At 42.8% G+C, this 18836-nt stretch overlaps 1 protein-coding gene across 1 annotated transcript in view; it reads right to left on the bottom strand.

Annotated features, from left to right (window-relative positions):
* The window catches only part of LOC122549029 (potassium/sodium hyperpolarization-activated cyclic nucleotide-gated channel 1-like), a 279591-nt gene that overhangs the window by 166129 nt on the left and 94626 nt on the right, over nucleotides 1-18836 (bottom strand). Inside the window, exon 3 of the mRNA XM_043688170.2 lies at nucleotides 9723-9884. Coding sequence (XP_043544105.2) covers nucleotides 9723-9884 — 162 coding nt within the window. The remainder of the gene's footprint in view (nucleotides 1-9722; nucleotides 9885-18836) is intronic.

Raw genomic sequence — 18836 nt, 5'->3', positions numbered from 1 at the left:
CCGCACCACTGTCCTAATCAACCCCACTGCCCATGGCTGAATATTTCAACTCCCCCTCCCACTCTGCCAAGGATATGCAGGTCTTGGGCCTCCTCCATCACCACTCACTTAACACCTGACGCCTGCAGAAAGAACGCCTCATCTTCGGCCTTGGGACCCTTCAACCCCATGGCATCAATGTGGACTTCACCAGTTTTCTCATTTCCCCTCCCCCTACTTTACCCTAGTTCCAACCTCCAGCTCAGCACCATCCTCATGACCTGTCCCATCTGTCAATCTTCCTTTCCACCTATCTGCTTCACCCTCCCCTCTGACCTATTACCTTTACCCCCGTCTCCATTCACCTATTGCACTCTCAGCTACTTTCCTCCCCAGCCCCACCCGCCTCCCATTTATCTCTCCACCCCCAAGGCTCCCAGCCTCATTCCTGATGAAGGATTTTTGCCTGAACTGTCGATTTTCCTGCTCCTCGGATGCTGCCTGACCTGCTGTGCTTTTCCAGCACCACTCTAAACTTGACTCTGATCTCCAGCATCTGCAGTACTTACTTTCACCTTGTTTATACTGCTTGCTGATCTACATCCTGTTGCTGTCAATTACTGTCATCTTTACTATATGCCATACCTCTAAGTTTGATATTATTGGCAAACTTTAAAATTTAACACTGTATTTAAACAACCAAGTGATTTACATATACACACATATTGGTCCTTCCACTGAACCTCGGGAAACACCAATGATTAACATTCTCCAGTCTGAAAAATAACTATTCTCCAAAACTTCTGGGCCTTATGCCTTTTTTAAAAAACAAATCTAAGCTGGTATTTTGTTAACTAGCATTTTATGTGATTTTTTTTGTCACTTTCTTAAAATCTGCAAGTAATGTTTATTTCATTCTCGAGATCCAAAACATTATGCCAGAAATTGACATCACTGAAATGAAGTGTTGGCACATTACCATTCTGCATTCTACGGAAATGAGTGAGAAGTTGCAGCAATACTAAAGTGCTAACCATTTTGTTTGTCAATCTGCTGCTTTCACAACTGATTAATGTTAAAATCTGAAAACATTTGCATAATACAAGAATTCAAATTTGTGCTTTTGCAGTCTGCTGTCCACTGGTCTTACTCAAAGTTAATTAGGTCAATTAGCGGTTGAATTTTATTAGTGTTATATTCCCAATTTATTGTATTGCTTACATTGCTCAATTGAAATAAAAACAATTTTCTGAGAGAAAACCAATACTGAATTATTGGGGAGAGGTTGTAAAGTTTTCAACAGATTGATTTTTCTCAACATTTATTTAGTACTGTGGACAGTTTTGGTCTCCTTACTTGAGAAAGGATGTACTGACACTGGAGGCAGTGCAAAGGAAGTTCACAAGTTCGATTGCAGAATTGAGAGGGTTGTCTTATGAGGAGGTTGAGTAGATTGGGACTATGTACATTAGAACTTAGAAGAATGAGGGGGGATCTTACAGAAACATGTAAAATTATGAAGGGAATAGACAAGATAGAAGCAGGGAGGTTGCTTCCACTGGATGTGGAACTAGAACTAGGGGGCTTAGCCTCAAAATAAGGGGGAGCAGATTTAGGACCCAGTTGAGGATGAAATTCTTCATCCAAAGGGTTGTGAATCAGTGGAATTTCCTGCCCAGTGAGGCTGTTGAAGCTACCTCATTGAGTGTTTTTGAGACAAAGATATAGATATATTTTTGAACAGTAAGGGGATTAAGGGTTATGGTGAGTAGGCAGGTAAGTGAAGCTAAGTCCACAAAAAGACCAGCCATGATTTTATTAAATGGTGGAGCAGGCTCAATGGGCCAGATGGCCGAGACTTGCTCCTCGTTCTTATGTTTTTTTGTTATTTATCTGACTCCTCAAAAGCAAAAATAGATGACTGCAATCAATCAGGAATATTTTAAGTTGGAAAACAAAGATATGTTGGCCATCTAAAATACGAACAGAAAACGCTGAACATTCGTTATAGTTCTGACAGTAACTGTGAGGAAAGGAACATAATTAACGCCTCAGGATCTGACAAAAAGTCAGCATTGATGCTGCCTGAAAATGTGTTTCTGGAAAAGCGCAGCAGGTCAGGCAGCATCCAAGGAACAGGAGAATCGACGTTTCGGGCATAAGCCCTTCTTCAGGAATGAGGAAAGTGTGCCAAGCAGGCTAAGATAAAAGGTAGGGAGGAGGGACCTGGGGGAGGGGTGTTGGAAATGCGATAGATGGAAGGAGGTTAAGGTGAGGGTGATAAGGTGAGGGTGATAGGCCGGAGTGGGGGTGGGGGCGGAGAGGTCAGGAAGAAGATTGCAGGTTAGGAAGGTGGTGCTGAGTTCAAGGGTTGGGACTGAGACAAGGTGGGGGGAGGGGAAATCAGGAAACTGGAGAAATCTGAGTTCATCCCTTGTGGTTGGAGGGTTCCTAGGCGGAAGATCTCGGGCGACCGAATCAACACGGACATTTACTATAAACAGACCGACTCCCACAGCTACCTAGTCTACACCTCCTCCCACCCTGCCCCCTGTAAAAATGCCATCCCATATTCCCAATTCCTTCGTATCCGCCGCATGTGCTCCCAGGAGGACCAGTTCCAATACCGAACAACCCAGATGGCCTCCTTCTTCAAAGACCGCAATTTCCCCCAGATATGGTCGACGATGCTCTCCACTGCATCTCTTCCACTTCCCGCTCCTCCGCCCTTGAGCCCCGCCCCTCCAATCGCCACCAGGATAGAACCCCACTGGTGAGCTGATAATGTGTTGCTGGAAAAGCGCAGCAGGTCAGGGAGCATCCAAGGAGCATGAGAATCAATGTTTCGGGCATGAGCCCTCTTTCAGGAATGAGGAAGGTGTGTCCAGCAGGCTAAGATAAAAGGTAGGGAGGAGGGACTTGGGGGAGGGACGTTGGAAATGCGATAGGTGGAAAGAGGTCAAGGTGAGGCTGATAGGCCGGAGTGGGGGTGGGGGTGGGGGCGGAGAGGTCAGGAAGAAGATTGCAGGTTAAGAAGGCGGTGCTGAGTTTGAGGGATTTGACTGAGACAAGGTGGGGGGAGGGGAAATGAGGAAACTGGAGAAATCTGAGTTCATCCCTTGTGGTTGGAGGGTTCCTAGGCGGAAGATGAGGCGCTCTTCCTCCGGCCGTCATGTTGCTATGGTCTGGCGATGGAGGAGTCCAAGGACCTGCATGTCCTTGGTGGAGTGGGAGGGGAATTGAAGTGTTGAGCCACGGGGTGGTTGGGTTGGTTGGTCCGGGTGTCCCAGAGGCAGCCTACTTGCGGAATGTTTCAGAGAACACCTCTGGGACACCTGGATCAACCAACCCTACCACCCCATGGCTCAACACTTCAACTCCCCCTCCCACTCCACCAAGGACATGCAGGTCCTTGGACTCCTCCATCGCCAGACCATGGCAACACGACGGTTGGAGGAAGAGTGCCTCATCTTCCGCTCTCTTACATTGATGCTGCCTGACCTTGTCAGTTTAGTTGAACTCTACAACACTATGAATTGGTGGATTGTAACTCAGATTGAGTTTTGCCGGCAAATGGTTTCAGGGAGTTTATCAATTTCTGAACTATCAGTACTAATAGGAAGCGCCTGCAATTCTAATCTCCAGTCTTCATTTTAAATTTCCAGTTAAAAGCCCCCACTTTCATCTTAAATGGAGGGAAAGTGGGTTCAGGTTGTCGGCAGTGATCTGCACCACCCTTTGCATGCAAACTAATCATGGGTGATTAGTTGGAAAACACGGGTGATTTACTGGTGGTGTTTAATAGATGAAAAAAAAACTATAGATGATTTGGTAATGGGAAAAAAAATCATTTAGCTGCATGAAAGAGCACTTCTTGATATAATTTAAAAAAGAGAGGCTGTGGGAGGGTATAATTGATTGACCAGACCTTTCCTGGTATTGCACACAAATGGCAGGGGAGGACATTTGGGAAGGTCACAAGAAATTGTTGGGGAAAGATCTGGGCAGGGGAGAGCACGAAGCAATTTGAGAAAAACACATCTTTTTGCACAGCGAGTGATTAGGGTCTGGAAGGCATTGCCTACGAATATGGTAGAGACTGGCTCAATTGAAGCATTCAAAAGGTAATTCAACATTTATTTGAAAAGAAACAATGTGCAGGGTTAAGAATGAGAAGGCAAAGGAATAGCACTGAATTGCTCATTCGGAGAACTGCTGCAGACACCACAGGCCAAATAGTCTCGTTGTGCACATTAACAATTCTGTGATTCTGAGAAATTGCTTTGTGGGAGAATTCTGCAAACAGAAGGAGGCTCCCAAGGTTACTAGGACCAGCTGCAAACCTGCTTGAGTTCGGAAAGCAATTGTGGTGTCCTCGTTCAGGTCCCAGTTAAAGTGTAATCAGGGTATTATTGATTTACTGGGACCATGATTGGCATAAAGTTAAGAGGCACTGATTGTGTCAAGTGCCTCATGCTCTTTCTGAATTTTGCAGGTTAAATAAGCCAAAGGCACAAAGGGTTTCATTATGAGAGGGAAAACAATCTGCTTGTCTCTCTGGTTAGAGATGGGAGGGTAAAGTTAAAATCAAAAGAAGGAAAACACAAGATAAAACTATCTCTGATTTGTCAGCTTGCACAGGATTCTAATATCCTTTCCAGGTTGTCATCTCCCTCATCACCACACACCCATTTTGAAAATGGTCCTGCTTGAGTCTCCATTATTTCTGTGTCAGTTTGTAAATTAGATCATTTTGCTGTCAAAGCTCTGATTTATCTTTATTTTTAACAGGCTGGACTTCCAGCCACTTCATGTTTTATAGAAATCAGTGCCCCCCCCCCCCCACTGGAGGTAAACAGTCCATCAATTCCGATATATTTTAGAGTGAGAAAGGAAAGGAAATTAAGTTTTAAAACTGCAAGGTTGTCATACTGCATTATATTACCCAAAACCTTGATAACAGAATGATACTCTTGAGTAGAATTAATTGTGGGGAGACTGTGTAGTATAGCCATAATGTTACTGGACTAGTAACCCAACGGTCTCTGGGGGAAAAAGTTCAAGTACTGCCACAGCACCATGTGGAATATAAATTCAACTTTCTATAAATTTTCTCTTAATAATGGTGATCATGAAGCTACCATTGATTGTTATAAATGCCCAGTTAATTCACTGATGTCATTTAGAGAAGCCAATCTGCCATCCTGAGTTGGTCTGACCTATGTATGACATCAGAATGACAGCAATGTGGATGGCATTTAATTACTGTTTGAAATGACCCAACAAGCCACTCAAGGCAGTGAATGCTGACCTAACCAGTGACATCCACATCCCATGAAAAGACTGCATTAATGCCAGGTCCACATAACCCAGGGGGTCTTCAAGGCAGGTAGATCAGCTGCCACATAGTGAGCCACAAGTCACAATTGCACAGTAGTTGGTTCTGGAGACAGACAGTGGCCGAGAGCCCTCTTTGGAAAGCAGATGTCATTCCAAGCTCTGTTCAGCTGGACGTAGATGCTGAGACCACAAGATAATTGAAAAAAATTTTCACAGCAGCAGCAGATCATGTGAGTCTCTGCCAGCTTAGCTAGACAAACTCTGAATGACTGGAGAGAGAGACTGGAGGAGTTTTACTCCATCATGACTGCTGTGATGTCTCAGGGCTTTATATTAACGTCCATCTTCAGGGAAAGAGTGACCACTGCACACAACATCAGATGGAGCAAGCAACTGGGTGTATTCAGGCCCTGACCAGTAAGGTCAGTCTGCCAGTTTTAATAAGATAGACAAAGGTTCACTTTGGCCATTCAGGACCTTACTGATAGAGAGAAAGGTGCTCTTCAACGCTTGGGTAGCAGGAAATATGGATGGATCATAAAAGGGAAATCAGAGAAAGGGGACATGAAATGGGAATTAAGCTCAAAATGTCTCCATTCATCACTCCAACTTAGCTAACCCCTGTCAGTGTCCCATGCAGACCTGGCAATGATGATTACAGCTACAACACCCTGTCCATAGCACAGCCCACAGTTCCAATCTTTAAGTCATAGAGATGTACAGCATGGAAACAGATCCTTCGGTCCAACCCATCCATGCTGACCAGATATCCCAACCCAATCTAGTCCCACCTGCCAGCACCCTGCCCATATCTCTCCAAACCCTTCCTATTCATATACCCATCCAAATGCCTCTTAATTGTTGCAATTGTACCAGCCTCCACCACTTCCTCTAGCGGCTCATTCTATACACGTTTGAAAAAATTGCCCCTTAGGTCTCTTCTATATCTTTCTCCTCTCACCCTAAACCTATGCCCTCTAGTTCTGGACTCCCCGACCCCAGGGAAAAGACTTTGTCTATTTACCCTATCCATGTCCCTCATAATTTTGTAAACCTCTATAAGGTCACCCCTCAGCCTCCGACGCTCCAGTGAAAACAGCCTCAGCCTGTTCAGCCTCTCCCTGTACCTCAAATCCTCCAACCCTGCCAACATCCTTGTAAATCTTTTCTGAACTCTTTCAAGTTTCACAACATCTTTCCGATAGGAAGGAGACCAGAATTGCACACAATATTCCATCAGTGGCCTAACCAATGTTGTGTACAGCTGCAACATGACCTCCCAACTCCTGTACTCAATACTCTGACCAATAAAGGAAAGCATACCAAACGCCTTCTTCACTATCCTATCTACCTGCGACTCCACTTTCAAGGAGCTATAAACCTGCACTCCAAGGTCTCTTTGTTTGGCAACACTCCTTAGGATCTTACCATTAAGTGTATAAGTCCTGCTAAGATTTGCTTTCCCAAAATGCAGCACCTCACATTTATCTGAATTAAACTCCATCTGCCACTTCTCAGCCCATCGGTCCATCTGGTCAAGATCCTGTTGTAATCTGAGGTAACCCTCTTCGCTGTCCACTACACCTCCAACTTTGTTGTTATCTGCAAACTTACTAACTGTACCTCTTATGCTCATATCCAAATCATTTTGTAAATGACAAAAAGTAGAGGACCCAGCACCGATCCTTGTGGCACTCCACTGGTCACAGGCCTCCAGTCTGAAAAACAACCCTCCACCACCACCCTCTGTATTCTACCTTTGAGCCAGTTCTGTATCCAAATGGCTGATTCTCCCTGTATTCCGTGAGATCTAACCTTGCTAATCAGTCTCCCATGGGAAACCTTGTCGAATGCCTTACTGAAGTTCATATAGATCACATCTACTGCTCTGCCTTCATCAATCCTCTTTGTTATTTCTTCAAAATTCTCAATCAAATTTGTGAGACATGATTTCCCACACACAAAGCCATGTTGACTATCCCTAATCAGTCTTTGCCTTTCCAAATACATGTACATCCTGTCCCTCAGGATTCCCTCCAGCAACTTATCTACCACCGACGTCAGGCTCACTGGTCTATAGTTCCGCCCTTCTTAAACAATGGCACCACGTTAGCCAACCTCCAGTCTTCTGGCACCTCACCTGTGACTATCGATGATACAAATATCTCAGCAAGTGGCCCAGCAATCACTTCTCTAGCTTCCCACAGAGTTCTAGGGTACACCTGATCAGGTCCTGGGGATTTATCCACTTTTATGCATTTCAAGACATCGAACACTTCCTCCTCTGTAATTTGGACATTTTGCAAGGTGTCACCATATATTTCCCTACAGCCTATATCTTCCATATCCTTTTCCACAGTAAATACTGATGCAAAATACTCATTTAGTACCTCCCCCATTTTCTGCGGCTTCACACAAAGGCCGCCTTGCTGATCTTTGAGGGGGCCCTATTTTCTCCCTAGTTACCCTTTTGTCCTTAACGTATTTGTCAAAACCCTTTGGATTCTCCTTAATTCTATTTGCCAAGGCTATCTCGTCCCCTTTTTGCCCTCCTGATTTCCCTCTTAAGTTTGCTCCTACTGCCTTTATACTCTTCTAAAGATTCATGTGATCTATCCTGTCTATACCTTACATATGCTTCCTTCTTTTTCTTAACCAAACCCTCAATTTCTTTAGTCATCCAGCATTCCCTATACCTACCAGCCTTTCCTTTCACCCTAACAGGAATATACTTTCTCTGGATTCTCATTATCTCATTTCTGAAGGCTTTCCATTTTCCAGCCGTCCCTTTCCTATTTTCCAACCGTCCCTTTACCTGTGAACATCTGCCCCCAATCCAAGGAATACAGACTGGGACAGATAGGGCAGACAAATTGCTCAGCCATTCACTGCTCCATTTGTCTAGCTCACTCTTGAAGAATCATCTTGGAGTGTGAAGGTAACCCCTATCTTCTTTCATCTATTGCAAGTGATCTTCTTAATTTACTTCCCTTGTCTCCTCTCACCTCACCTTCCATAACAATTGCAAACAGCTCACCAACACTGAAACCAGCTGACCATCCTCTTTGCCAATTCCCTACCTTCCACTCACCCACCAGGATAAACTTTCCCTAAATCTCCTCTCTGTCCTATCTTCTTTGTTATATCTTTCTCCAACTTTGCTTCTATCTTCTTTCATGCCGTTGTTATGAAGATGTGGGTGTACCTTTAATAGAGTTCAAAGCAGCAGAACTACCGGACACAGCACCAAGTGTTCTCAATAAGACAACAATGTAACAGTGGGTCGAACAACTCGATTAGTTCGTTGTCTGGAGATAAAAACACAAATTCGAATTCGGCCAATCAGTTTAAAGTATACCCCGAAAAGATACCAATTTCCAATCAAGTTTGAATTGAGTATGTTGACAATCTTAAAGCCAATGACACCATCCAATACTCTGGAGTATAAGACTGGGGATAAATTGAACAGTTGAGAGGAGAACTGCCAAGTCCTAGTATGTAACAGACTGCTTGAAAAAAAACTCTCTTAAAAGTACCTTTTCATCAGTAACTGGGGATGCAGAAATTCCTCAAGGAGAAAAGAAGACATGGGAAGACCCAAAGACACAAACCTACAACTGCCTGGTTTTGGGATAAGAAGTGTTGTTTTGTAAATCTTAGTTGGTAGTTTTATCGGACGAGTATATAGCAAGTGTAGGCAATGTAAAAGCATCATTTTCAGTTCCTTAGGTTCAAGCAAACAGATGGTGAAACCTCCAGTCTATCAACAATCAATAGAAATGCATTTATTATCTTCGAGTATGATTGCTATCACGGACCTCAACCTCAATTTCCATCTTTTTTCCTTCCCTATCAACCCCAAACATATTTGTGAAAAGTGTTTGGTTCCTACTCTTTAAGTCAGATTTCAGTTATAGCAGCTACACCAAAACACCCACACAGCAACTTGTACTTCCTGCTTATCACATTTTATTTTGTAATAAACCTCACACTAACACACCTTAACCTCTTTCGTTTAGTGAATTTTTGTTCTTCCTACCCTTGTCTTTATTCTGTTCCTACTCTTTCCTCCTGGTTTTCAATGCATTTTAGCTGCCTGCTGTTGTGTCCTGGTGACCTGTCCACAATTAAATTCAGTTTAAAACCCATCCTGCACTCAGTAACCTCCACGAGATAACATTAGCCCCAAATCTTGTGCAGATCTCTCTGTCTTCAACAGTTTTTGTTACTTGCTCCAGGACTGTTACTGAGTATATATTTATGGTCAGGCCTTGAAATATTGCACAGGATGATCTCAATGCATATATGCACAAACAATAAGTTAAGATAGGCTTGTCTCTTGGCCCAGGATCATTTATCAAGAAAACTTCAGGAATGGACATAAGAAAAATAACAATACTTACAACCATACCATTTAGGGACACCCAACAATCAGGGGGAAAGTCCTGAAGTAATGGAACTAGAAACTGGAGACAACCGTCCCAATGGCATAATAGAAGCATCATTCCAATGAGATTAAATATTCTCACCACTGCACTGGCAAAATCATATGTCATATGAAAAATCTGAAAAGACAACAGGAAAAAAAATCAGCTTTAATATATAGTTTCAATGGTAAATCTTGTCACTGATATTCTTATGAGTATCAAATAAGACATTCTGTGCTTTCAGATTACAGATGTGGTATAGCTATGATTGAACTGATACTGTACCAAATGGTATCACACTGTCAACAATCAGAACTGCAGGTTGGCATTGCAAATGTTGAACCAAAAGGAAAAAGTAGAACAATAATTAATTCAATAAGTCTGTTGAGCAACAATTGCTCAACCTGTGCCCAGTGACCTAGCCTTCATTTTGTAAATAAATTTTACATTTCGGAATACAACAATAATATTCACATTTAGGAATAGAAATTCATCTATCTCCAATTATAATTAACTGCAAATCGTCAATGAGGAATTGTTTATTTAGCCAGCCACATTTTCCGAAACTTCTGAACATGTATTAATAGAAATGAAAACAGGTTCAGTTGTTTTGTGACAATCACACATCATTGTTTTCATTATTGTTCTGTCATAAAAGATCTGATTTTGGTGGAATGACGGAAGAAAGTATTAGCTGTAGCCCAGCTCACAATTTCAAAGTCAAAAACAGAAATGAATAATGAACCTTCAAAGTTTTATTGGCCCAAAGGTAATGTTAATAATTAAAATTAGTTGGTGGTTAATATACAGACTATTCAGCAAGAGGCCAGTATCTGAATCACATTGTTGTGTTCTGTGGCAGTTGGGTCATCCACCTTTCGGAGGTGTGAGAAGGATGATCTTAAGCTCATCAAATGGATGACTTTGCACAAATGCTTTTCAGTGAATTTACTAAGTTCCACTGTACTCTGTGAGCTTTATGGTACTATAAAGAGAGAATTCTCAAGCGTGAATGAATATCACACAATCAATGCTAAATTTTTATCCGATACTTGACTGACTCAATTTGCTTCATTAACAGTACAAATTTGTTCAATTTTATTGCTACATTTTTAATAGAAATCCTGTCAGGGAAGACAGACATGTAATTCTCAAGCATCAGTCGAGGGAGCCTTGAACATCTGTGGGATGTGGAAAATTTTCAAGTGATCTTGGAGCCGGTGGCAGAAAAGAATGCTAATTTTACTCAGTGAGTTCTGCCGCCAAGTCTATCTCACCGCTAATCAGTGAAATTAAAAGGTCAACACATTGTCTTCTAAATGTTGGATACATTTTTGCATCAGCAAAAACTAACAATTCAACACTAACAACAAAACAGTTAAAGCAGCTAAGGATGTCCGGTCACATCTCTGAGTTGATTCTAAAGTAATTGCCAAGCTGTGAAGACTGGACATTTTCAAGACTTCTGCAAACAGTTGCGAAAGCACCCAATTTATGTGCAGTGTAATTGGTCTTCCAAATCCTGGCTTTGTGGTAAATATTTCAAAACTCATGATCTGCATTTTATGGGCCACTCCACCCATGGCTGAGGCAACAGGCATGTGGGAGCCATACAGTTGGCTACTGAGGCATGAGTCACCATTCCACCACCAACCAATTCCCTTCACTACCCACACTCTAACCATCTCCTCAAGTATTTTGGGCAGTTCAGAAGGTATCAGCTGGGTTACCCACACCCAACTGCCCCCAATCAGTGACCCAACTGAGGCTCACAAGTGGATAATCAATGTTCAATGAAGGGGTTTATCGCTCTACCACTTTACTTTAACAGACAGGAGAAGCAGTCTATGCCCAATTGTAGGTTTAACCCTACAGGTTGCGATCCAGTGAATTATAGGTTACCGGGGAGGCCCCCTTCCTGGTCACAATATGTGAATCTGAGGATCTCCCTCCCCACAAGTTTGCCACTCTGTGCCCATCCTCCCTCCTACAATGTACAACATATGTCTTATTTAGCCTACTACCAGCTTGCTGGGACTTCTCAGCCTGGCTTCAGCAAGATCTCAATATCTGGGCAATCACTGAACACCATTTTGTAGGACTACAGCAGAACCAGCAGTGGCCACCGCAATGATTTAACACTATAAATGACTGTAGCAGCCCTTATCTGATAGTCCAGCACAGGGCCATCCTCCTGGCAATCGATGAAAGTCCTGCCTCATATGAATTAAAGGCCTGTCACCCAAAATATTAAAGTTGAGCAAGATAGAAGGCTGAGGCCCTTGCTATCCAAAGGCGATGTTGGGACGCAAAGAGCCTATCCTCAGCATGAATGGACTGCAGCGGTTCAAGAAGGCAGCTCAACATCACCTTCTCAAGGACAACTAGAGATGGACAACAGTTGGCCAGCCAGTGACACTCACGTCCCACGACTAAATTAGAAATAATCCAGCCCTACATTTCAATATCAGAATCCTCCATTGAAGTGCAACAGCATTAGATAATGGGATAATTTTTATTTTTCAATTTAAAGACCATCCCTATTCCCACATCACTTACTACTTGCAATTACTACAAGGTGCTGGGAGGTCAGACACCTTGAAATTACACTGTGCAAAAATTAGCCTATTAAGACAGTTGAAAAAAATGAATTAATTTATCTGCAGAGGTCATACAGCAGTTCATAACCGAAGAAGTACTTCTGAAATGCAGCACTCACTTTTATTTATGTGAGCAAATACAAGATCCAAAGTTTATCACATCAAATCCCCAGAAACATGAAGTAAGATGAATGGATTATGAATCTGTTTTTAGCAATTCCATTTCATGAAGTAATGCTGGTTAGGAGTACTCCCTGCTGATTACTAAATGACACTGTGGGACCTTTTCTGTCCACTTGAAGATGGTTTTAATCAAATTCTATTCCACATACATCACTTCCAACAACATTATTTCCATATGTACTAAACTGAAAGACCAACCACAATTATTTTCTCAAATTCTAAAATGATAGTTAAACCAAACAAATGCCAAATTCAAGATCAAGAATAACCACTGAAGAAAACACACTATTATTACATTCCTGTGTATTGTAATACCACTGTCTACACTTTAACATTAGCCCACTTAAACATGAAAGCCCCTCATATTCATTTCAGCTCAGGAGCATAGGGCAGGATAGTTAATGGTGAATTCTATGTTTCTTTCTAATAACATCTTTTTTATAGACAACATGTATTATTCAATTATTATTTCACTACCACAGATCTCAAAATGACCCATTCTTTCTCTATTTTCCAATCAATACTAAATGTTCAAGGAGATAAAAGTCAATGATCACGAACAGTAATCAGTTGCACCTGTCATGAAAGTTACTCACCCAAATAATTCTTAAACCTCATTCTCGTGTTGCCACTCCCTCACTCAGGGTGCAACATCCAGTAGGTGTATCCTCACTCTCTAAAGATTAGCGCAACAAGCATTTCACTAGCTTCGCACATCAAGATATTTATTTTAGAAACTAATTTCAATATCTCTGAATTTTAATTCCTAGTAGGAAAGTTGGCATCATTTACAAAAAATGAACCAGCGACAAGACATTTATCATTAATAATATCATGTTGTCCACTTCTGTTGTCTTCTTACAAATGATTTTTATCAAAACTGAGTAATAACCACATCATTGGGATCTAGTCCCTCCCCTACCATTTGTTAACTGTGTCAGGCTTTCAACCCTGGTTTCTTAATATTCAGGTTTGTCCTGATATGGCCCAATAACAACTTTCTCCATGCGTTTTTATTCTTCTGAATTAATTCTCTTGCTTCTTCAGAATACCTTCAGAGTTCCTACATTTGTTGCATTGCTCTATTCTATGATGTGCTTTGATATCATGATCTCAATATAAATTTCAAGTCAATACACAAATATGACTTCAATCCAACCAAGAGCAAAGAATCATTACTTTCTGCCCTGAAAATGTAAATCCAACAAAAATGGATAATAACATTATCAATTATTACATCAAGTTTAACATTCATTTGACATCATTTTATTACAATGCAATGTGTTATTGCATTATGCATAACTGAACAAAATTATAATTTCACATTAGATTGATTTCCATTCAATAGTGTAAAACTGTCATAAACCAAACAGCTAAAGATAACGCGAATCTTTTCATTTTTATCTTAATGATCTTTGACAATCACTCTTGAAAATATTTTTGTCATTTTTGGTCCCATGTTCTCTTATGTTTATACTTTATCATTGAAATCATTGATAACAGAAGCATGACAAGATATATGGCATGAAGGATGGCTTTCAGCTCATCATGATATAAAATTCAAAACTTGTAAAACTGATCATCAGCACTACATCATATCCACAAATCTTTGGTGACATTAATTTACTCCACCATTATTCACCATCATTCAGCTCGAACTCTGAGAATCACAGAATGGTTACATTACAGAAGACATAATTTTGACATGACCTGTCAATGCTGGATCTGTGCAATAACTACTCAGCTAGTCCCACTCCCCATCTTTTCCTTGTAGCCTTGCAATTACTTTCTCTTCAGATAATTATCCAGTTCAAAACAAAATAGACCAACTTACAGTGCAGGTTACTATGTCAGATCTGATCACCATGACAGAAGCATGGTTACAAGGAGATCAAAGCTGGGAACTAAATATTCAGGGGTATGTGATAATTTGAAAGCATAGACAGGAATGAAAGGACAGTGCCGTCACTTTGCTGGTATACAGGATGTAATAGGTAATAAAAGCAAGAATTTGGTCTTCAATCAGAGATCTAAACTTCATATGAGTGGAGGTAAGAAATAAAAAGGGAAAGAAGACACTGGTAGGAGTCGAGTGTAGACCCCAGCAGTAAGTATATGGCAGAACAGAACATAAATCAGGAATATCAATGAGGTAGTGAAACAAAGGCAGTCCATTAATTATGGATGATTTTAATCTTCATGCAGATTAGGATTGACTGGCAGAGAAAGCCTTGAGGAAGAATTCATATAGTATATTTGAGACAGTTTCCTACAGCAACATGTTGTGGATCCAATCAAGGATCCCAGGCTATTTTGGATCTGCTCTTGTGTCTTGAGGCAGATTTAATAAATGATATCAGAGTAAAAGATCCTCTTGGAAACAGCGTCCAGATGGTCACTTCAGCCAGAACTGGGAGGGTGTAATGAACTGGTCGTGTCATTATTAATTAAGGACTCAGTTCCTGCAGTAAGGAGGGATGACATCTTGGAAACATCTTCAAATGAGGCTTTGTGGTTCCAGCTCAGAATTAAACAGGGGCAGCCACACTGCTAGGACTGTATTATAGGCTCCAATCTCTCAGCAGACAATGGAAGGACAGATAAATAGACCATTTAATGAGGTGTGTAAAAATAATAGTAGGGCAATGTATTAGGGGATTCTGGATCAGTGGTGCTGGAAGAGCACAGCAATTCAGGCAGCATCCGAGGACAGGCAAAATCGACGTTTCGGGCAAAAGCCCTTCATCAGGAATAAAGGCAGAGAGACTGAAGCGTGGAGAGATAAGCTAGAGGAGGGTGGGGGTGGGGATAGAGTAGCATAGAGTACAATAGGTCAGTGGGGAAGGAGATGAAGGTGATAGGTCAGGGAGGAGAGGGTGGAGTGGATAGGTGGAAAAGGAGCTAGGCAGGTTGGACAAGTCCAGACACGTCAGGGGATCGTGTTGCTGGAGGTTAGAAACTAGGATGAGGTGGGGGAAGGGGAAATGAGGAAACTGTTGAAATCCACATTGATGCCCTGGGGTTGAAGTGTTCCGAGGCGGAAGATGAGGCGTTCTTCCTCCATGCGTCTGGTGGTGAGGGAGCGGCGATGGAGGAGGCCCAGCACCTCCATGTCCTCCGCAGAGTGGGAGGGGGAGTTGAAATGTTGAGCCACGGGGCAATTTGGTTGATTGGTGCGGGTGTCCCGGAGATGTTCCCTAAAGCGCTCTGCTAGGAGGCGCCCAGTCTCCCCAATGTAGAGGAGACCGCATCGGGAGCAACAGATACAATAAATGATATTAGTGGATGTGCAGGTAAAACTTTGATGGATGTGGAAGGCTCCTTTAGGGCCTTGGATGGAGGTGAGGGAGGAGGTGTGGGCACAGGTTTTACAGTTCCTGCGGTGGCAGGGGAAAGTGCCAGGATGGGAGGGTGGGTCGTAGGGGGGTGTGGACCTGACCAGGTAGTCACGGAGGGAACGGTCTTTGCGGAAGGCGGAGAGGGGTGGGGAAGGAAATATATCCCTGGTGGTGGGGTCTGTTTGGAGGTGGCGGAAATGTCGGCGGATGATTTGGTTTATGCGAAGGTTGGTAGGGTGGAAGGTGAGCACCAGGGGCGTTCTGTCCTTGTTGCGGTTGGAGGGGTTGGGTCTGAGGGCGGAGGTGCGGGATGTGGACGAGATGCGTTGGAGGGCATCTTTAACCACGTGGGAAGGGAAATTGCGGTCTCTAAAGAAGGAGGCCATCTGGTGTATTCTATGGTGGAACTGCTCCTCCTGGGAGCAGATACGGCGGAGGCGGAGGAATTGGGAATACGGGATGGCATTTTTGCAAGAGGTAGGGTGGGAGGAGGTGTAATCCAGGTAGCTGTGGGAGTCGGTGGGTTTGTAGAAAATGTCAGTGTCAAGTCGGTCGTCACTGATGGAGATGGAGAGGTCCAGGAAGGGGAGGGAGGTGTCAGAGATGGTCCAGGTAAATTTAAGGTCAGGGTGGAATGTGTTGGTGAAGTTGATGAATTGCTCAACCTCCTCGCGGGAGCACGAAGTGGCGCCAATGCAGTCATCAATGTAGCGGAGGAAGAGGTGGGGAGTGGTGCCGGCGTAATTACGGAAGATCAACTGCTCTACGTAGCCAACAAAGAGACAGGCATAGCTGGGGCCCATACGTGTGCCCATGGCTACCCCTTTGGTCTGGAGGAAGTGGGAGGATTCAAAGGAGAAATTGTTAAGGGTGAGGACCAGTTCGGCCAAACGAATGAGAGTGTCGGTGGAGGGGTACTGTTGGGAACGTCTGGAGAGGAAAAAACGGAGGGCTTGGAGGCCCTGGAAATGGCAGATGGAGGTGTAGAGGGATTGGATATCCATGGTGAAGATGAGGCGTTGGGGGCCGGGGAAACGGAAGTCTTGGAGGAGGTGGAGGGCGTGGGTGGTGTCTCGAACGTATGTGGGGAGTTCCTGGACTAGGGGGGATAGGACAGTGTCGAGGTAGGTAGAGATGAGTTCAGTGGGGCAGGAGCATGCTGAGACAATGGGTCGGCCAGGGTGGTCAGGCTTACCAATCAACCAAATCGCCCCGTGGCTCAACATTTCAACTCCCCCTCCCACTCTGCGGAGGACATGGTGGTGCTGGGCCTCCTGCATTGCCGCTCCCTCACCACCAGACGCATGGAGGAAGAACGCCTCATCTTCCGCCTCGGAACACTTCAACCCCAGGGCATCAATGTGGATTTCAACAGTTTCCTCATTTCCCCTTCCCCCACCTCATCCTAGTTTCTAACCTCCAGCAACACGATCCCCTGACGTGTCCGGACTTGTCCGACCTGCCTAGCTCCTTTTCCACCTATTCACTCCACCCTCTCCTCCCTGACCTATCACCTTCATCTCCTTCCCCACTGACCTATTGTACTCTATGCTACTCTATCCCCACCCCCACCCTCCTCTAGCTTATCTCTCCACGCTTCAGTCTCTCTGCCTTTATTCCTGATGAAGGGCTTTTGCCCGAAACGTCGATTTTGCCTGTCCTCGGATGCTGCCTGAATTGCTGTGCTCTTCCAGCACCACTGATCCAGAATCTGGTTTCCAGCATCTGCAGTCATTGTTTTTACCTCAATTTATTAGGGGATGTCAACTTCCCCAGCATCAATTAGGACAGGCATAGTGTAAAGGGTCGAGAGGGAATAGATTTCTTGAAATATATTTACAAGTGCTCTTTGTGTCAACATGTGGAGGGTGCAACAAGGGATTGCCATGATGGTCTGTGGGGAATAGGGTAAAGGCTAGAGGATACAAAGTCAAGGCTGCTACTTTATTGTAGTGTTGATGAAATGCTATATTCTTGCCAGTGTCACCTTTCGGATTAGACATTAAATTCAAATCCCATCTGTCTGCACAGGTGGACGTAAAGTTTCAAACAGGGTAGGAGAGTTATTCGCTACTGGCTTAACTAATATTTATTCCTCAAGCAACATCACAAGAGATAGAATGACTAGCATTATCAGTTTTTGGTGGGACTTTGCAATTGCGAAATGGTTGTATTTTCTACATTTTACATTGACTACACCTCTAAAGCATTTATTAGCTGTACAATAATTTAAATGCCTGTGATCTTAGAAGGTGCTTTTTAAATGCAAGTCTTTCTTATATTGTGCAAAATGAATTTCTTAATTAACAACAATCTGTTAGTTATACAATAATTATAAATGAGACAAGCATTTTATTCAATATTTATTAATTAATTAACTGCAATAGCTTCAGATACCATGTGAGAGTTGAACTCTTTGTCAACTGGCGCATCACTCTAGCCTTTGGGACCTACCAATCCAGTAACATCATAGCTATGCTATCAGATCTTCTGTTATTCGATTTATGTACCTTCACCCGAACAACGCTCTACGTTTCTCTGAGACTTGTAAGTATTTATGGCATTCTTTATTTAACATTGGTAATGCAACTGCAAAAAGGTAAATACATATTGATTGCTGAAGGAAGAAAAAGTAGATACATTAAGCCTCCATGATCTTTGCAGTAATTAAGGAAAGTGTCCAGGCAAATACTATTAATCAGTATCAATTTCGCTGTTCAATGCATAATTTAATACTTGATATCAAGAAAATAAAATAATGTTTTATTTAATATACGACATTTTCATTTTGTGATGAAGAAATAAATGACATCCTTTGCAAAGCGACACCTTTGCAGAAGAAAAGGACATTGATTCTATTTCAGACAAAAACTCCACTTGTAAATGTGAAAATCAACAGCCACTCTTCCATAGCCTTCCTGACTAAATAAATTATAACCTTTTCTGCAGAAATAATGAGACAGCTCAAA

Source organism: Chiloscyllium plagiosum, unplaced genomic scaffold (genome assembly GCF_037043375.1).
Source record: "Chiloscyllium plagiosum isolate Xiang-an unplaced genomic scaffold, Cpla_swu_hap1 HiC_scaffold_1, whole genome shotgun sequence".
Classification (NCBI taxonomy): Eukaryota; Metazoa; Chordata; class Chondrichthyes; order Orectolobiformes; family Hemiscylliidae; genus Chiloscyllium; species Chiloscyllium plagiosum.
Note: the sequence above shows the minus strand (reverse complement) of the source record. Positions and strands in the feature narration are given on the sequence as shown.